Raw genomic sequence first — 19,929 nt, forward strand, 5'->3', positions numbered from 1 at the left:
GTGACTGTGATGTTCATGTGGATGTGGGTGTGTGGTATGGCTGTTGTGATATGGTGGTATGATGTAATGTATCAAGCATTTTTGGCAGCAAGAGGAGTATGTCAGGGCTGGCTCTGCCCCTCCCAGTGCTGGCCTGGTGGTGTAGCATCTCCAGACCCGGTACCAGATCCCAGTGGAAGAAAAACCCACCCGTTTGTGGGTTTTGGTTTTTTTAAGGCCACGTTTGCCCAATGTGGGCCATGTGGTTTGTAGTCCTGCTCAGTGTTGGCTGCATTTAATCAGCTTCCTAGCTGGTTTCTCTTACTGAGCACATGCTGCTCTTGACAGCAGTTTAGACAGGCAGTGCATTTAATGCAGTTTTCTTGTATGTGAATATAAGATGAATGGCATCTGTCCCTATGCTGATTGGGAGGAAAAAAACCTTGTCTTGTATGTGAGTAAATATGGTATTTCTATCTTTGAAAGGAGTTTTTTTCTGAATATAAAATTAATCATCTGACCAAGTAGTCTACTCTGGCCTCAGTGCCCTGGAGGAATAAAGCTATAGGAATAAAGGTGATCTTGAATGCTTCATAGCACAGAGAGCAGCCCTCTGGATGTTCCTTGCTGAGTATTGCCTTCTGAAGGTTTAACAAAAAAAAATTGTTGAGCCGGCTTGTTTTATGCCAGTCTTAGGGAGGATCATGGTTGATTTGTAACTGTCCTTTAAGGTCAGATGGTACCATTATACTCATTTGGGTGACATCTTGGTAGTGCTTTTTCATAATCTAGTAGTATATTCAGGGAGTTGAAATGGAAAGATCCTGGAATGATAGAAGGCTGGTAAGTAAGAGCATAGATCCTAGCTTGTGACCATGGAAGTGCTATTTAGCTCGATCTCCAGGGGGGGTCCCATGAGATGGGGCTGCAGTTTAGATGCTATACTGCATCTGGAGATGTTTCCAAGGTGACGTATTAGTAATGGGAAGGAGGTGTCTTAGAGACCCGCTCTATAGTTTCTAGTGCTGCTCATGCAGGGCCTTATTATCGTGCATAAACTTGAGAACTGAATAGCACAGGAGCCAAAACGCTTCAGACAACTTTTAGTTAAGGTTCTGGCACTCAGGACGCTCCATAACTACTCCCTCTCTCTTGCCCTTGCAGTATTCTGGGTGGAACGTGATGGAAGATGGATCAATCCGAATAGAGGAGGCAACGGAGGAAGCTCTCGGCACTTATACCTGTGTGCCTTATAACGCCCTGGGTACGATGGGCCAGTCCCCCCCTGCCCGACTGGTGCTGAAGGTAATGTCTCTCTTAGCTCTCTTCTTATTCAGAGAAAATGTTCACTGTTTTCTCAGTTCAGTGGGACGATTTTGTTCCTAAAAAAGAGTTTTTTGGGGCCGAGGGTGCAGTTGGTGCTCCAGTACAGATGTTTTATTGTGGGGTGTGTGTGGGTGTGTGTGTGTGTGTGTGTATATATATATATACACACACAGGGCCATCCCTAGGGATGGGAATTGGGGCAACCACCCGAGGCCCCGTGCTTTGTGGGGCCCTGCAGAGCCAGACAGAGCGGCTGTGGCGACTGTGCTGCTGCCGGCTTCACATCCGACTGCTTGGCACCCCATCCCCTCCACTGCCGAATCTGCTGCCGGCTTCCTTCTGTCCGGGGGTGGGGCCCTGCACAGGCTGGTTTGCCCTGGACCCTGCACCCTGCTCGGATCGTGTGTGTGTGTGTGTGTATATATATATATATATATATATATATATATATATATATATATAAATAAAATCATGACTTAGTTTTAAAAAACTTGGGTTTTTTTAAAAGAAGAACTTCATGATTTTTTTTATTTCCATGTCACTAGTTCTGTCTTCCCATGCCATAGTCATAAACTGCTGAAGTGGATGTTTTGTCCTTGTTTCTTTAGTTAGCTTCCTTATTGCTTAGTAGAATTACAGGTTTACTTAGGGATTTTTTTTTCCACTCAGTGTGCTCATCTATGCTGAAAAAGGCAAACATAAGGGCCTCGGTCACATCTTTACTGCAAGAACACTGCAAGTTCAAAACATGAAGGGGCATGTCTACACTGCAGTGGCGATGCAATCATGACATGGGTAGGCTTTGCCCACTAGCTTAACTCTAGATAGCGTTGCTAAAAACAGCAGTGAAGACAGCAGAGTGAGCTGTGCAGACCCGCCAGGGACCTTGGGAATGCACCTGTGTTGCTCACCAGTGCTGAAGTCTGGCTTTCCACATCTTTGCTGATATTTTTAGCTAACAAGAGTGCTGCTAGCCTGGGTATGCCTACCTCTTCTGCTATCATACTTTGACTGCAGTGTGGACCTACCTCAAATTGCTGATCAAGTACACGTAACAGTATATTAAACCTTCCTAAGAGCACCCTCAGGGTTTACAATATGTATGTAGGTCACATATATGTGACCTACATACATATGGCTAGTATGTGTGTATAAACACACACACACATACTAGCCAATATTTTCAAATGAGAAGTAGGCTCCTAAACCCATATTTAGGCAATCAATGGCAAGATTTTTCTGAAGTGCCTAAAAGGGAGGTGTCCTTCTGAGTCAGATATCTGTATCTAGATATACGTCTATATATCTAGATATAGGTATAGACATATGACTTAGAAGTACACTTCCAATTTAAGCACTTTTAGAAAAATCTTGCCAGTGACTGCCTAAATACAGGTTTAGGAGCCTACTTCTGATCTGAAAATGTTGGCTAGTGTGTGCAGAAAGAAGAGGTTTTGCTAATGCATTGAGCCTGAAGAAGTGTTTGTTCTGCACACTAAAACAGCTTTGTTTTGATGCGACAAAGCGCCAGATTTCCTAGGGCACTTACATGTCTTACTCCCATTGAAATGAGTATATGTGATGATCTGGACCAAAGATATCGTGGCTTGTATTTTGAATAAGTATACAATTTGAATCTCTGATGCCGCAAGCACCTATGTGCATGCTTATCTTGGAGAGCACAAGGAATCCCACTGAAGTCAGTGTGAGGTGAAGTAAAACCATGATTCTAATACTTAACGTTTTATTTCTCACGCGTATATGTTTAATGATTTGAAAACCTGGTAAGGCTTTCTAAACCAATAACACCCCCACCGCAGCCCACCCCATTTACATTTTTGCAGGAGTGGGCCTTTATTATCCATTATTTTGGCGTTTTCCCTGTATTGTTGCAGATAGTTCAAATAAGTTATCCTAGCAGAGTGACTGTTTAAGGGGAAAAGGCAATTCAGCCGAAAGCTGCAGAAGCGTATGTTTTCAAATTTCTGTAAGCCCTCGACTTCATACTTCAAAAATAAATCAATTGTTTTAAATCAGTGATGCAAATGAAGCTGCTTTACATTTATTTTTCTGGCTAAAAATGCTCTAGTTAACATGATTTGTGAAGAGATCCTCAAGGAGCGGTTCTTTGCGTGTGTGTGCGCGCATGTGTGTACACTCTGTGTAAGTGTGTGTTTTGACAGTTACTTGAGTTTTCCCTTGGCTACAGGACCCACCCTATTTCACGGTGCTACCAGGCTGGGAGTACAGACAGGAGGCAGGGAGGGAGCTGTTGATCCCTTGTGCTGCTGCAGGAGACCCCTTTCCTGTCATCGCCTGGAGAAAGGTACCCGGCCTGCCAGACAAATCTGCAGTGCCTTTGGCTTTTGATGAATATTGCAGACAGAGAAGCCACACTCTGTCCCGGTAAGAACAAACTGCAGGTACAGCTGCTTCGCTTTGGGCTGTACCACTGCCGTCCTGTCCCGCAGGTGGGTGGGGGAAACCCAGCTCCTGGCAACAAAGCGTTTAATACCATGAAACCGTCACAGCAGCATCTGCAAAGCTGAGCACTGCCTCCACCCCTCTTCCTCTGGCTGCTCCACACTGGTATCAACTGCAGGGACACCCACCTGAGCTTCCCATCCTTTCTGCCATAGTTGCCAGAATATCCCCCTCAAACTCCAGTGTTGCGGCCGTGCAGCACTTGAGCGTGTTCACGTCGCAGCTGCAGATGCTGCGTTGTCAGGGCTCAGCAGCACTTTTGGAAGTGTCCCTCGCTGCTCAGTCCCAGCTTCTTTAATGAACTCCTGCTGCTGCTTTCACATGCCGTACTGAAATGTATCGTGCAGACTGGGCATCCACCCAGCGTGGATTGTACGCTGGGGAGAACCAGTCTGTTACTTTACTTCCACATGCAAATCACAGGCGCTAGGGATTTTACTTTGTCTCGGTTTTATTGGGGCAGGTGCCCCTGATGTGCAACCCTGCCTTGGCAGGATGGGAACACGTCTCCACATCTCATTACAACACTTGAGGACCTTTTCAATTGATAAGACACGTCTGGGACTATGGCTGCCATAGTCCTGCGGAGCTTGACATGAACGGTACCAGTGTTCTCCCAACTACGCAGTCCTGCAGCATGGGCTGAGGAGCGAAGTCTCATTTCTGCCCACGTTCAGAAGTGTCCTGTTTGCCAGTGGTACCAGGGCAGCCATTCTTCATCAGCTAGTCCTCATCAGTTTTTCATTCTGGGCTGTCCCCCCACCAGCCAGTGTGCTCCTTCCTCCATTCCTTTGAGAGGCAAACAGAGAAGTTTACGGGGCACGCTGAGCCCTATCCCTGCTGCAGGGTTCTCTCCCTTACCCTAGACTTCTCATAGACTAACTCCTCACTTACCCTATTTTATTTTGGCTGTGGAACTGGCCAGCATTTATATTTGACCTGTAGGGGTGGGATTTTCCATACACTGTGCTACATCTAACCTCGGAAGAATGGAGCTGGAGATGAAAGGTCTCCAACCAGGACAAGCAGCTAATCACATTTGGGGCAGTCAGTGCAGGGGTGCCCACTTCCTTGGAGGACCATGCACAGCTGGCATTGCCCTTAATCTTTCTGGGGTCAAAGTGGACGATGGTAAAATGGCCCAAGTGCAAACTGCGTTGGATGCTGGTAAGAAATTAGCACAAATTGAAGGCGAGTAGTTCATCGGTCTCTAGAGCACTCGTATCTTCCTTCCATACGACTTCCTCTCTTCATTCTTTTTTTCGTGTTTCTCTCTATTTTTGTTCTCAGTCTTCCTTGTGTGTCCCCTTTTCACTCCCCCTTCCCTCCCCTCATCTTCTGCCCTGATTATGTCTGGTCATGTCATCCTGCAGCGATATCAGTCAGGACTTGAATGGGCTCCCCGATGAGCATTAGGACAAAGGATTCGTGCTTCCTACAAGCTCATGGAAGCTACTGCCACTTCAAGCCTGTCTTTCACTGAGAGGCCACTGAGGACTTTGACTTTGCTGTTGCTAGCTGAAGCTTTTATTCCACTGCTGCCTTACAAAAAGGGAATCCAGCCATGTAGAGCCACTCTACCGTGGTTCACTGATACCATTGCAAAGAAGGCCAATAAATCACACCCCAGCTATATGTAATAAACCCCTGAAAAGCTATGCACGTGCCATTGACACACGTGCTAGTGATGTCTTCAGAGCAGCTTTGGGTTCATACAACTCCAGTTTAGGGCCATAACTGCCAGGTGTGAAATCCATCGTTTCAGTTATCACAAGAGAGTCCACACTTTTTCAGTTTAATTAAAATGAAGCACCTAGACTATTCTATACAAACGATTCCAAAACTTAGGAGCCCAGTTGTAGAATTAATCTTTATGGACCTGGACTGCCCAAATGCTGTGGTGTGGATGCAGCTACCCTTGATTTTACTCCTAAAGAGAGTGTCCTGAAAGCAACTGTACCCAACCCTATTCTCTTCTCAGTTGCCACACTAACTGAGGAGAGTTTGACCCCTAGTCCGGGAACTCGGGACTTGTCTACACTACAGAGCCTCTGCTGCTGTAGCTGTGCTGGTAGAGCCCTCTAGTGGAGTTCGTTGCTGGTATATTTAAATGGTCTCTCCCAGTGACATTAACTAAGCTTCCAGAAGTCCATTTTTGTTGGCATAGCTGTGTCCACTCTAGGCATTTTCCTAGCATGGCTGCTTTGACCATATGGTTTGATTCTTTTCTCTCCTCTCCCTCCTTCCCCTGCCTCTGATCCTAGCTGATACAGCTATGTGGACAAAATTTAAGCAAACAGACACACAATTCTTTTTAAAATAAGGCAGATTTGTGCCCAGCACTGTGTTTAAAAACTCCAGTGGGTCCTTAGAGGCTTCTTATTTTGAATGTCTAAGTGGTGTCAGAAGCAATCAGATATTCAAACCAAGCACCCTGTCTTATTTTAATCCCTGGCTTAGTGCAGTCATGTTTCCCTTTTGTGGTTGACACCAGAGGCTACCATAGCCTGGCAATAGGAGCTCAAGGAGTTCCTTGATCTGGAGACCTAGAGAAATTTGTGCTTTGGATGCTGACGGTCCTAGATTGAATCTCCTCTGAAGTCTGTGGTGTCTGTATGCGTGTGCGTTTATGCTTATGTATCCAAGTTGTAAAACCGGGCTCTGTTCTGCATGTGTATGTTGAGTCATCTTGCCATTTTTTACTGGCTTGTTTAAATGAGAACTCAGTAAACCTGCTGCCATGTGATGATTCTCCTAGCCAGCCACACATGTTGAAGAGTCTGGAGCCATTGCTAGCCCCTGGTAGTATTTGCTGTGACTTGCAAGTAGAACTTGGCTAACATAGTGCTGCCTCCTGTCCCTGCCTTGCAATGTGCTTCTCAGTTGTGTTTTTTTTTCTTTCCCTCTGCTCTCTCTGTTGTTTGCCCAAGGTAGGGAAGCCCAGTAGAAGCAAGCACAACACTCTTCCAAGTGGCAGCCTACAGTTCCGATCCCTCAGTAAGGACGACCATGGGGAGTGGGAGTGTGTCGCTACCAACATAGTCACAAGCATTACTGCCAGCACTCATCTTACAGTCGTAGGTATGGGAAGGCTTGCTCTAGTGGGCCAGAGGGAGGGGGCTTGACCATGTGGAGAGGGACCTTCAAGGGAATTGTGAAGGGTGGATATTGGGGGCATATAAGGGAAGGGGTTGCGTGGTCTGGAAGGTGGGAGAATGGAGTCCATTCTGGAGGACTGGAATGGAGACAAAATAACTGGGGGAAGGGGGAAGACCTGGAATGGCTTGAAGGGAGTTGTGGATGGGGAGGAAGAGGGGAGAGATACAGAAGAAATAAGGGGTTGATGAGTGAATGAAGGAGAGTGCCCTTACTTGCCTTCTGCAAAGTATGTTGGCCCATGCCTCTGTGGCTGTGGTAGGGTAGATCCCTTTAGATTTCTTTTCCAACCGTTCCTCACCCTGCTTCTGGGTTCTGATTTGAATCGGGACCTGGCATCTCCGGAGTCTCCCTAGATTTCCAAGCCTGGTTCCCTGACGGCATTGTTTGCTGCAGGGGTGACTTACCTAGATTTTCAGTTTCCAGATAGATTAACTGCTGGATAATTTGAAGACAAGTATGTGCTTCCTTGTGAGGAGAGGCTCATATTTTCTGTACAGTGTTGCACCAAACTGCATGTCTGAACGGCACAAGTCAGAAAGGCTCGCCATGAAAAGAAGAGCAACGTTTTCCTTTAATTTCACACTCCAGTGGTGCTGTCTTTAAATCGCTGTCCTTTTATTTAGGCCATGTCCCCAGGCAGATTGAAAAGCTCCTCTCCTCTCTGGCCAAGTGCATCTCCCCCTGCCACTGCACAGCCAAGGGACAGTTTATTTTAAATCTTGATTTTTTCCCCCCCCCTTTAATCCTACAAACTCACTGATCTTTTAAAATCTGCACCGCTGGGCTCCTAAGGTCTGGCCTGGTGGGGGAGGCAAGTGTGCCCTGCACGTTTCCTAGAAGCAGATCACTAGCCCAGGCAAGCGGAGGTGGTCAGTGCTACTGTCCTGTCTCGATGAGTTATGGGATGTGATAGTTTTTATCTGTTCGAGTCCTTGGCGAGCAGAGGGAGTCTGGGGAAGGTCCGCTTCTGCTCCAAGCACCGAATTGTGTTCGAGCTCTTAGCAGCCATATGTTCCCCAGTCCAAGAACTGCCTCTTCTCTGGGTGATCTGGTGACTGGGTCCTTTTATGTTTCTCTCTGCTACCTTCATACATGGAGCTTTCTCTCTGTTTTCAGGCACAAGCCCTCATGCCCCAAGCAACGTGCGCGTTGTGGTTTCCATGACCTCTGCCAATGTCTCCTGGGAGCCCGGCTATGATGGCGGATATGAGCAGACATTCTCAGTTTGGTACGGCCCTCTGTGAGTCACCCCAGCATGCTTTGCTCTCTGCTTCTTTTCCTTCCTTCTCAGCCAGAGCTGGGAGCAGGCGCACACACTGCCATTTCTCAGTCGGGGTGGGCAAAAGGTGAGGGCAGGACAGCTGGTAGGAGGCTGCGGGCAGGTGCTGACCCTATGTAAATCGCCTTAGCTCCATTGACTTTAATGGGCTTTCACTGCAAATCCGGTGTCCCAGAGCAGTGGAGAAAGGTGTGAACGCAAGGCTGCCACGTATCCTGGTAGAGCATCTTCTTCCTTCTTTCCTTTCCACAGCTGTCAGTTGATCTGGGAGACAGACCTACAAGTATAGTTGGCAACTTCCTTGTCCTTGCCTGTGTTTCTGTTGCAGAGGTCTGCAGGTTTGCCATGTGTCCCCTTTCCTTATCTGCTAGGTCAATCCATCTGTCAGCCCCTGGTTACAATACATGGAATATGCTTTTGTGTTTTGGTTTTTCACACCAATCTAACTTACTGGAACCTGCACCTAGACAGAGGTCAGCGGAAACGTGTGGTGTTAACAGTTAGCAGCCGCACGATTGACAGAAAACACAGGCTTTAAAATAAACGCTGAAAAAACCCAACCCTGCCAGAGTGCCCTGCTCTTACTCCACAGCTCCTTGCGGCGGCTCGGAGCCCTCAGAATATGATATGGGACTTGTTTTATGTAGATCTGGTATTTGCTCATGTTGGTGACGCAGATGGGAGTTGCATTTAATCACGCAGAGCCAGCACAGTTGAGACAATACACTGGTTTGTTCTCTCTGGCATGTTAACAGTGCGTGATCCAGCTCTCCTTGAAGTCTCAGGTAGATTCCATCTGTCCTTGGCCGTGCGGTGAGGATGAGGCCCTACAGTCTGGCTCACAATGCCCTAATTTTCCAATTGAGATGGACAATTAATAAAGCCTGTATCCTGCTACCCTTGGCTCCGAGGACAATGAAAGCCCCAGCCTGAAAGAACTCTTGAGAGAAGATAGATGATTAGTAGAAACAAATGATGCAGTGATGGGGACTTCTTGTTTTTCATCTGGAGTGTTCTTTGGTTTAAATTAATGACCGGGCAAAGCAGCAGAAGGCTGATAACCTTAAAAAGCCTCTTAATACCTGCTCAGAGTGAACCTCACATTCTGGCATCTTTGAATCCATGCACACCAGCAGCAATGCCAAGGTTCGCACATCCACCATTTTAACACAGTGGGATTCGCACATGCAGGATTAGTGTCAGTATTCAGGCCTGAGTTTTCCAGGGTGCCAGGATTCACGTTCCACATAGCATTGCCTGGGATTCACGCTACTAATTTCTGCCTGTGGCAGGACCCCTGCATTGTAGCTGCTCCCTAAGCCAGCTGGCTGGCTTTCTCCCCCACGCCCCTGTAAAGAAGTGGAGCGGTGCAGTGCTCTCGCAGCAGACCCTTGCCTTCTCAATTGCGACAGGCTGCAGAACTGGGCAGCCTCTCACTTGGCCGCTGAGCTTTTTCTCATTCTGTTTCTTGTCAGAGAATCCATCAACTGAAATGTAAAGGTGAAAACGACCTTCCCGTTCTGAGCCACGTCTTCTCCCCCACCCCTGGTTCGCTGGGGGTTTTTTCTTTTTCTTTTTTTTTTCCGTTACTCTTTTTTTGCTCACTTTCCTTCCCTTAATTTGGCCAGATGGAGTCTGCTGATAGAGTGGAGATTGGATACATGCCTTCCATAATAAATTCTACTCGGCTTTAGATCGTGGACAGTATCAGTGTTCAGAAAGTTGGGGGCTGGGTAATTGTGCTGGGAGACAAAGGAAAGGCAATAGAAAGAAGGAGAAATTGAGAGGAAAGAGAGAGAGAAAAATGAAGGGGAAAAAAGAGCCCTGAGCGAGAGAATGGGCTTCGAGCAAAGAATTCACCTGGCTGCATCTCTGATTAAACTGTCCTTGAAAAGGACTGATTAAGCCTTCCTTGGGAGATGTGCCTTGGTGGAGGATGCCAGCTGCTGCTGTGTGCTGCCAACTTCTTGTGCTGGTTTTCATTGCATTCCTGAAAATCCTGGACTCCCCGACTCTCCCCGTGGCTTTCAGATCCCAAGTGAAGTATGATGGAAGGGAAAGACTGGGCAGGGAGAGGTGTGAACGTTGGCTCAGGTCTGGTGCAAGATCACTGCAGCGGTGTTGGATCCTAGGCGGCACGCTGGAGAGAAAGGAAGGGACCCTTTGCTTGAGGCCAGTTAGTCCTCCAAGTTTTAGCTGGTCGCAGAAAGAGCCAGCAAGGAGACTCTAGTGGTATAAGGCACTAGATGGATTGGGGAGCTAAGGTGAAAAAGGGCTATGCGCTGCCGAGCAGCTCTTTCTTATTGGCGTTCACTTATCAATGTCAGCCCCTGCGCCCTCTTCTCTTCTCTTCTTTGCAGTCTGGAAATCTGTACCCAGCCAAAGGTGATGTATTTTGTTCCCTGCTGTGTTTATATTGTCCTCTTCAAGCAGCACATTCCTCAGGCTGATCCCTTTGCGGTCTGCACTTTCTCCTCTTGGCCCTCCACACAGCTACTGCCATCCTTCCGATGTTTCCTTCTGTTTGGACTGAGCTCCCAGTATTAATGCTGGCAACGTTGCACCTGGGGAGGTAGAATATAGAGCATCGAGAGGCTTTGAGCTTGAGTTTTGTCACCGCTGTCTACAATGGCAACTTCTTCTTCAACCAGCTGGAATAAAGATTCGGAGAGCTGCAGAGTTGATCCCATTCTGCCAAGTTTAGCTTGCAAACCAGTTTAGCTTAACTCAGGTTTGCTATGGTGCTTTAGGCTAGAAAGGAATGGGGTTTAAGCAGCCACTCCCATACCTGAGGCCCTTGAAGTGAGATCATGCCTGGAATATGGATGTAGTAGATGAGGTAGCTGCCAACAGCTCTCACTTATGGCCTTATATGTTATAATCTGTTGGAGTGAGAGGAGCACTGGCCAGCACCTTCAGGCTGCAGTTCTGCCTGAGTAATTCTCTCGCTTCTGCTGCCTTTTGCTGCTTTGAAGAGGAGGAGTGGCATCTCTGATGCCAGGTCACTATCGATATGAATATTTTTTTGTTCCTTTATATTGTGCCTTCCACCTAAGGCTGTCAAAGTTCCTGCAAGTTTATTGGCTCCCTTAGAAGGCACTTGTGGTTGTAGGACCATGCTTAGCGGGACTGTTGGGACCCATATGTAGCTGAAACTCGGTCTGAGTTCTTTCCTTTTGTAATTACGAGCAGAGACTGAATTCAAGTCCAGTTTCATGGAGATATTCGGAGGCAGAGTCCTTGGGAAGACAGCTGTGTAACTGGAACATCCTGGTTTGGTACATGCAGTCTTGTCAGGGAAGAGCTTTTCTCATGCTTGATGGTGATAAGTGTTGGATTTATTTCCCACCCTCCCCCAGTGTCAGGCGGTTCCAGTTACTTAGCTGCCTTACTGAGATTGACAGCCTCGAGGCCTGGGCCAGGCATCCATAGCGAGCCAGTAGAAGGGAACGTGAAGGCAGCATGGTTCAGTGCGTATGGGAAACCTGAATCGGACAAATCTCCTTTCACAGCAGCTCCTCCCCTGACTCCAGACACCAGCTTTTGGGACAGAGGATTCTGGGGACTGTAGGTTTTAGGTTAGGGTGTTGGCTAAGAAGGGAAGCCTATCTGCAGTCGTGTCTCTGCAGCTCATTCTGGTCTGATTTATGCTGCATTGCTCTGTGCACATGCACTGCTGCCTTCCACACTTGCATTTCAACCGCTTGATGCTTCCTTTCCCACCTCTTTTTCTCCCTCCCATTTTGTCTGCCCCATCCTTTACCTCCTGCCTCATGGAGTTGCCTAAAAGCAAAGCTTATGGCTTTTCCATTTGGCCTCTACACTGTAATGTGTCTCTCTCAAATACATACACACACCCACTTCATCTCACAACCTACGGTAACCCCTCCTAAATACTCTGCTGACATTATTGTGAACTGCAGCCTATGGGAGTGATCACTAGAATATGTCTTCCAAATAGAGGTGTGGAGGTTATACCTATTGATATTTGCAATACCGGTGCATTGCAGCGATGCTTCTTTGAGGCACTGGAGTCTTCGCATCATGATATTTCTCATGGTTTTGTGTCGCTCTGGCTTGGCAGGAAGTCTCGCAAGTCAGGAGTCTAGAGATTACATTTGGGAATGGTTGCTCACCTTGTTTAGTGTGTGTGTGTATGAGAGAGAGAGAGCGAGACTAACAAAAAAGGCCTTGAGGCTTTCCTGTCCCAAAGGCTCACTTCTTTCCCTCTCCTCCTCGTGCTGAGGTCTCTGCAAGTGCTCCTGGACAGTGCTGTTCTGGATACCACCATGAACTACTACAGGCTTTCCTTTGTGGATCCCTCTTAGTATGTTGGCCACCCATTAGCTATGGGAACGGAAGAAATGAATTGGTGGTAGTTAGAAGAGGCAAAAATGGTCATTGAGAAATAAGAGCATCCCATCATCTTCCCAGATACTGATTGACCTTTGTCATCTTCTCAGTCTCTAAATTCTCTAGGATCACCCAGTTTCATTGCCCTTTTGGTGGGATTCTCAGGTCTCATGTTTCTTGGATGTCACATGTAGCTCTTCACTGTTCGGAAACCCATGTCCGAGTCAGAGGGGCTAGATAGAAGTGTGTATATTTTGCAGCCACAGGCTTTCAGTTTGCAGGGAGTGGCAGGAAACCACTGAAGGATAAAAGCACGAAACGGGAAAGACCTATTCAAAGCATTGTTGGTGCTGCTCCATTTTTTTAAAGCAATTTGCTTGCCTATGTTCTTAAAGTGCAGCTATAATTAGCGGGGAGAGCACCAGAAACGTGAAGCTCTGCTATTGTCTCAAACACTTCTACTTCGTTTCCAAATAAATATATACATTTGGGGTGGAGGGATTGTTTTTCCCCTAAGCTGCCAGCCTGGCATCCCTTGGATCACATTCCTTCTTGATTTTTCAATCTGGCCTATTTTTCATTAGCGGTAATGAGGATTATCAGCAGCAGTTTCTGGAATGGGTGTGCAAACCCGTTGGGTTCGGTTCTCATTTACACTGAGGCTTCTTTCTGCTGCTCTGCAGTGTAAATAAATTGATTCCATTCTCAGAGCCTCTCTCGCTATTCTGGCAGCGTAAAAGGGCCTTCGTATATGAGAATCCAGCCTGGGGTCTTATGTTCAAGCCTCCTCTCCGCCAGCACAAGTCCAGAGTTGCAGAGCGCTCCAAACTTCTCACTGAGAGTCCTTACTGCGTAGCTGCAACTCAGGTCCTACTCTGGTTCGTTGTCTCCAGTGGGATCGCAGGTGTTGGAAGGGCTGAGAGCAAAATTCAATCTTGTTTTGGGAACAGTGCATTGGTGACACGACGCCAGAATAGACTCCCCCTTCCTCTTCCATAGCTCTGCAATTTTAACAGGCAATAAAAAGTATGGTACATTTGCTTTTGTCATTGCTGGAAGTAAGGATCTGGCTCTGAATACTCTGAGGCAGGTCCGTTGAGTTAGAAGGCTCTATATTGGCCAAAACTGGCCGCGTCTACTTGAGACATTTACTGTGGAGCTGCCTAATTAGCTCCACAGTAAAATCTTTGTGCCTACACATGTGGCCCTATTAAGTCACAGTAAACTAATAAGCACTGCCGTAGTCAGTATTTGTAAATACAAGTACTACCCTGTGGTGGCATTATTTACTGCGCAGCAACGTGCGTGTAGATGCTGACGGGGCTGGCTGGGGCACCAGGGTGCTTCAGTGCAGGGGCTGCCTGCCAGCTAACCCCACACTGTAGCGCTCTCATGCCCCATCCAGCCCCTCCTCAGCACATTGAGCTGGGTCAGAGCAGCCCGGGGCTGGCAGACTGACCCCTTTGGCCCCCTGCCAGCTGGGGCTGATCCGACCCACCTCAACGTGCTGTGGTCCTGGATGCACGTGTAAACGTGGCACCCGGGAGCAATAAACTCCAGTGTGTTACGCACCGGAGTTTATTGCTCCATGCTAATAGCATGTGTAGATACACCCACTGCAGTATAAGAGCTGCTTGTGTAGAGTATGGTGTAAGGTAGGAGGGAGGGTTGGGAGTGCTGTTAGTGTACTCTCTGCATGGGTGTAGAGTGGAGCCAAGGGAAGAGCTCCAGGCACCCAGCGAACAGCATGAGTCCTGGTTTCTGGCTTTCCCCTAGCCCAGTTTCAGTGCATGCTCTATCTATGGTGGCAGAATCTCAGCTCCATGTCCATACACATTCTGGTGTGAAGCCCAATCCATCTTTTGGACTGTTCCATGATTGCTTAAGAGACTGACTCGCACTGTGTACTTTCTCTTTCTCAAAAGCACGTCCACTTGAGTTGCCTGTTTTCTCTCTTGGCAGGATGAAGAGAGCACAGTTTGGACCCCATGACTGGCTGTCTCTTCCAGTGCCATCAGGTTCTAGTTGGCTGCTGGTGGATACCTTAGAACCAGAGACAGCATACCAGTTCAGTGTCTTGGCTCAGAACAAACTGGGCACGAGCTCCTTCAGTGAGGTGGTCACTGTGAACACTCTAGGTGCGTTGGTACAGCGTGGGGATGGGGCGAGATTGAGAGTCCCCAGAGCAGGGAGGCAGAGCTGTTTGGGCTGGGGTGGCAAGAGGAGGAAGGGCCTTGTGGTGATGTGCGGGACGTCTTAATTGATGGCCATGCTGGCAGTGATACTGCTCAAGCAAGTACCAGTACTTGCCCATGTGGGGGGCATTTTGTGGCTTTATCAGGTACCGCAGATTTTGCCAGACTGCAGAGAGAAATAATTATAGCAGTATTGTCTTAGCTCTGGAGTTTCTTACTCTGGTACCATTCAATGGCCAGAGCTCCAGTGCAAATGCAGTTCAAGTTGCTAGTAATCAGAAATCATTACCACTTGCTAGTTGCAGTGTGCACCATATCTCGCTCCAGGTGACACCGCAGAATGACCAGCACCGCTAGCTCCCATGGCCCCCAGCTGCCCCAGCTTCAGCAGCAAGACCAGGGAACTGGTTGGCATTTTTAATATTGTGTGCCTTGTTCCTCCTAGCCTCATGGCATCTTCAGTTGCTCCCCGTCCCTTAGATCCCTTCTGTCTTCTAGACGTTAGACCTTGCTGGTGGCACGTGCATGGATGCATGTCTTAAACCTGCAGCTGAAGAATAGTAACGAGTGCCTTAATGAAGCAAACTAACAATCTCTTTAGTTCACATCCTTGTCTCAGCCTGCAGTTAGTGCCTAGTGCTTCTGAGAGACCGTGCGTGGATGAACCAATTATACTGACAGAAATGGGGGAGGGGAGAATTACTGCTCATGAGCATGCGCCTGCTGATCTGTTGTAACTGTTTTGTGCGTCTGTGCCTGTCCTGCAGTAACTGGAAGCTATGCTGGGACAGCTCACCCCAGAATGAAACGACTGCTAACTTATTGCAGTTGAGTTTCCATTTACTATAGGATAAATGGCACGTGAAACAGTTGCAACAAATCACCTTGAATAGTGAAAAGTATCCTCTCCTTCTAAACTGGTATTGTTTTGTCTGTCCATACCCAGAGTCATAATGCACTTCCATGGTGCGGTCCTCTCCAGTGCAGGTAGATGATGCGTGTCTAGAAGCGCGAGAGGGTCGCAGACTCTCACGGCTTAGATATTTCCTGGCACAAGTCCACATTTAATAGATTTCATAGATATTAGGGGCTGGAAGGGGCCTCGTGAGATCATCGGGTCCAGCCCCCCGTGCCATAGGCGGGAAGTCAGCTGAGATCAAGTGAGTGCTTGATAGCAAGATCAAGGCAAGATAGCACTGGCCCTTCCCAGGAGGTGTGAGAGGAGAGGATGGAAAGGCATGAGCGCTCATTAAAGCGAAGCTGCTGGCCTGGATGCAGGAGCCAGCTACTGTTTTCCTGGAGGTCATTAAATGCATTTTTTCCCCCTATCCCCTTCCCATCTTTTGTGTCTTCAGCATTCCCTGTAACAACTCCAGAGCCCCTGGTGTTAGTTACCCCACCGAGGTGCCTAACAGCCAATCGGACACAGCAAGGAGTCCTGTTGTCATGGCTTCCTCCAGCCAATCATAGCTTTCCAATTGACCATTACATCATGGAGTTCCGTGTAGGGGAGAGATGGGAAATACTGGATGATGCCATCCTGGGAAGCGACAGTGACTTTTTTGCCAAGGACTTGTCTCAGGTAAGAAGAGGCAGGCTGGCTGTGCCATGGACTGCTCCTTCCCTGGGTCCTCCAGTAGCTATGTCAGCTGTATTACGGCACTGCGGGAGCTTCCTGGGTATATTCTTAGCATCTCTCTTGCTTGTTGCCATAGTTGGGACTGTTTTGGTTTCCAAAGGAATTCCCTTACCAGCCCAAGAGATGGGTGGTCTGCTGAAACAAGGTTGGGCAGCTCCATTTGCTGGTCTGCCAAAAGCCTCCCAGTGTGTTTTGCTCTTGAAGGAAGTTTCTTATCAGTAGCGCATGTTGTTTCATGTTTGCAGGACACCTGGTATGAGTTCAGAGTTCTGGCTGTCATGCAGGATCTCATCAGCGAGCCCAGTAACATAGCGGGTGTGTCCAGTACAGGTAGGTGGTCATTTCTCTTCCCTCCCTCCCAGTGACTGGCAATTTAAAGCAAGTCTACACTGAAGTCAGAGGTGTGATCATGACACGCATAAGCACAGCTGGGCTAGCCTTCATCGAGCTAATACGGGCACTAGCAATGGCATGGCTGGGGCTGCATGGTTTTGAGGTGTGTCAACGGGATGTATAAAGATGCCTGGAAACTTGGGTATGTGCTTGGGTAGTAATGGCCACTGAAACTGGCCAGATTAAGGCTAATTCAGATATGTCTACACATGCTCCAATATGCCTCCAGACATGCCTGTACTGCAAAGGCTATGTTTGCTCTGCAGAGTCCCACCCAGGACCCTGCTGAGCACACCTGCCTGCCTGCTCCAAATCCGGAAATGTGCTGTTGAGGTAAAACCAGAGCATCCCTCTATCATGTTCCTGAGACCTGCCTTTGAGAACTGCCCCTGGGCCAACGCCTGAGTGGCTCTTCCGGTGGATTTGGAGCATATCCTTGGGGCAGGGGGCTGGACTTGATGATCTTCAAGGTCCCTTCCTACCCTAATGTCTATGAAATATTAGTAGGAGCAGGTAGTGGAGGCGAGGGGGGGAGGCAGGATGCTCTGTAGTGTCCCAGGTGGGATACGCTGCCACCACAACGCAGACATTCCTGTAGAGTTGCACGTGGGAAGCATTATTGCTCCCTAAGGAGCAAGGGAGAGTCAGATCCTTCCAGAGGCGTAAAGCCTTCGGTGCACAGACTTCAGTAGAAATTGAGTGCTCTGCTGCTCCCGGGATCATGTCACAAAAACTAGAAAGTCGTCATGGATCCCCAAGCAGCTCAAAACAACATTAATTGGAACAGGAAAGAAATCAATGCAACTTATTAATACCACCCAGGCCAGTACGAAAGCAGAGCACATAATATATCAACACAACACAGTGTGGTAGCGTATAAGAGCCTGACGAAGCCAGGGAGTTGCTGTGAATCTTAGCTCTGCCAAACGCACCAAGAACATTGATCCAAATCGGGGACTGCACAGCATCGAAATGGAAATGCAAGTTGCATACTGGGAAATGCAGCACTGCAGTGCGGAGCAGAAGCAAAGGTATTGTAGCTCCACGTAGCAGACTGCAACACATTGCAGCACAAAAAAAAAAAAGCACTGTTCAGCCTCCTTCGCAGCACAGAAGAATATCTCATGAGCAGGATGCAAGAGAAGCCTCACCTCACCCCTGTTTCACAAATTACCATGTTGTGATGGAAAGAAACATAATCCATAGAAGAAGAGAGAGGAATAAGAATGATGTGAGCCTAAATTACATCAGCTCAGGGCACAGGAGGCTGAGCTATCCGCTGTAACTTGTCTCTGCTGTGCAGAGGACAGATCTAGTCTTGCTCTGCCCCCAAGTGGTGCTCTGCAGAAACTCTTGGCTTGACGCAAGCTGAAACCTTTTCCTTTCCTCTTACGGAGCTTGTCTGCTGGAGTTTGGTAGCTTTTGCGTCTGTGGATATCACCTCATATGTCTGGATCGAACCACATGTCAGCCTGACCCTGGGCACCTGGCTTTGCACCAGCATGTGGCCAATCTAGCACTCGTGGCCATGTTATCTGGCCTGCAGGGCTCCCCACGGATCCACATTTGGCAGCAGGGGAGAGGCAATTAATGCTACCACTGCTCCCCTGTTGCCAAATTTCCGGACGTTTGGAGAGCCTCACAGGCCACATGACGCGGCTCTGTAGGCTGGATTTGGCCCTCAGACTGGGAGTTGAGCATCCTTGCTTTATTGGGATGCGTCTGCTGGTTTGCTAGGCTGTTGACTGAGAACCTAAAGCCCACCTCCTGTGGACCACCTACCTGCCTCAGATAATAGCAGGATGCATTTACTGTCAGGCTGGGCTGGATACAGATGCGACCTAGGTGTGAAATGCTCTGTCGTAGCTGGAGTCCAAGGTATTGGTGATGCCTTGGCCCCTCTCTCTCCCTTTGGCACACTGTAGGGATTTTCTCTTTGTTATTGGGACCTTTGCTTGTATGATATGCAATGCAGGCTAGGGTCGGTGTTGTTTTGGACCCTGTTAGATAAATGCTTGTCGCACACATGGCAATGATATCGGGGGCCTGTTCTCTGACTAGGGAGGTCCCTTCCAATCCTCTGCTCCTTTCAGCAGTCTTATGAACCAGCCAGTTCTGCAGTAGTTGCTTCAGTTAATGCATGTGAGCTATACTGACACATTTTCCCACTTCCTTGCATCCTGCAGTATGTTTTGGTAATTCAGAGGGGTTTCCTTTTCCTTTTTATTTTCTCCAGATGTATTTCCACAGCCTGACCTAACAGATGATGGTTTGGCCCGACCGGTGCTGGCTGGCATTGTTGCCACCATCTGCTTTTTGGCTGCTGCCATCCTCTTCAGCACGCTAGCTGCCTGCTTTGTCAACAAACAACGCAAACGCAAACTCAAGCGTAAGAAAGGTGAGGCTAGTTCCTTGTGTGTGTTGATCTTGTTCTGTCTTGGTTGTGATCTTCATCCCTGTCTGTCTCTTCTTTCACCCCTGAGTGTCTCCAGATGAAGCCTGTCCTACCTCCATCCTTCAGCCGTGACTTTTTCTCCTTCCCCTCTTCATCTATGATCTGAATAGATGGTTTAAAAATAAAGCCTCAGAGATGTGTATGGCAATCTAGAGCTCATGTTCAAAAGGCCCTAGCCTCTTACAGCTCAGGGGGGAAAAATGAAGTGCTTATGTGCCAAAGAAAAGACGTATTCAGGCTATACTCTCTCTGTTGCTGTCTAAAAACGTGATCAGAAATGGCAGAGGCAGGGTGAGGTGAAGATGAAACAGAGAGAAACTGCAGACGGGGAGCTTGAGGGAATCTTCTGAATGGCGATAACTGTTAGACCAGTGGGTTTTAGAATGAAGTTTTTCATTCTTGGCAAGAAAAGGGAAGACTCTTCATGCAGACACTCCCCTTCCTAAGATCCCCCCCAGTGCTTGGTTCTCAAGTCACTTCCTTGAGTGGGCCACCAAGAACAGCTGCTCAGACCACTGGGGCTCCCTGGATCATGTAGCCTATGAACTGCCGCGTTAGACTATAGAAGAATTGCACACAGGAAGTGGTGGAGGTCCCATCGCTCCAGTTATATAAAACTGGGACTGGAACAAACCACACAAGAAAGACCAGTTGAGAAAACTGCAAC

The 19,929-nt window shown here is 48.1% G+C and overlaps 1 protein-coding gene across 6 annotated transcripts in view; it reads left to right on the forward strand.

The window, feature by feature from the left end:
* Positions 1 to 19,929, forward strand: part of IGSF9B (immunoglobulin superfamily member 9B) — an 89,753-nt gene that overhangs the window by 54,177 nt on the left and 15,647 nt on the right. For 4 of the 6 annotated variants that reach the window (XM_025200029.1, XM_025200031.1, XM_025200032.1 and 1 more), the window contains 8 exons: positions 1,144 to 1,284; positions 3,515 to 3,631; positions 6,720 to 6,870; positions 8,065 to 8,188; positions 14,543 to 14,718; positions 16,131 to 16,357; positions 16,660 to 16,744; positions 19,044 to 19,205. In XM_025200029.1, coding sequence (XP_025055814.1) covers positions 1,144 to 1,284; positions 3,515 to 3,631; positions 6,720 to 6,870; positions 8,065 to 8,188; positions 14,543 to 14,718; positions 16,131 to 16,357; positions 16,660 to 16,744; positions 19,044 to 19,205 — 1,183 coding nt within the window. The remainder of the gene's footprint in view (positions 1 to 1,143; positions 1,285 to 3,514; positions 3,632 to 6,719; positions 6,871 to 8,064; positions 8,189 to 14,542; positions 14,719 to 16,130; positions 16,358 to 16,659; positions 16,745 to 19,043; positions 19,206 to 19,929) is intronic. The other 2 variants (XM_025200030.1, XM_006020425.3) reach the window with 1 other exon arrangement.

This window comes from Alligator sinensis, unplaced genomic scaffold (assembly GCF_000455745.1).
Source record: "Alligator sinensis unplaced genomic scaffold, ASM45574v1 scaffold278_1, whole genome shotgun sequence".
Lineage (NCBI taxonomy): Eukaryota > Metazoa > Chordata > Crocodylia > Alligatoridae > Alligator > Alligator sinensis.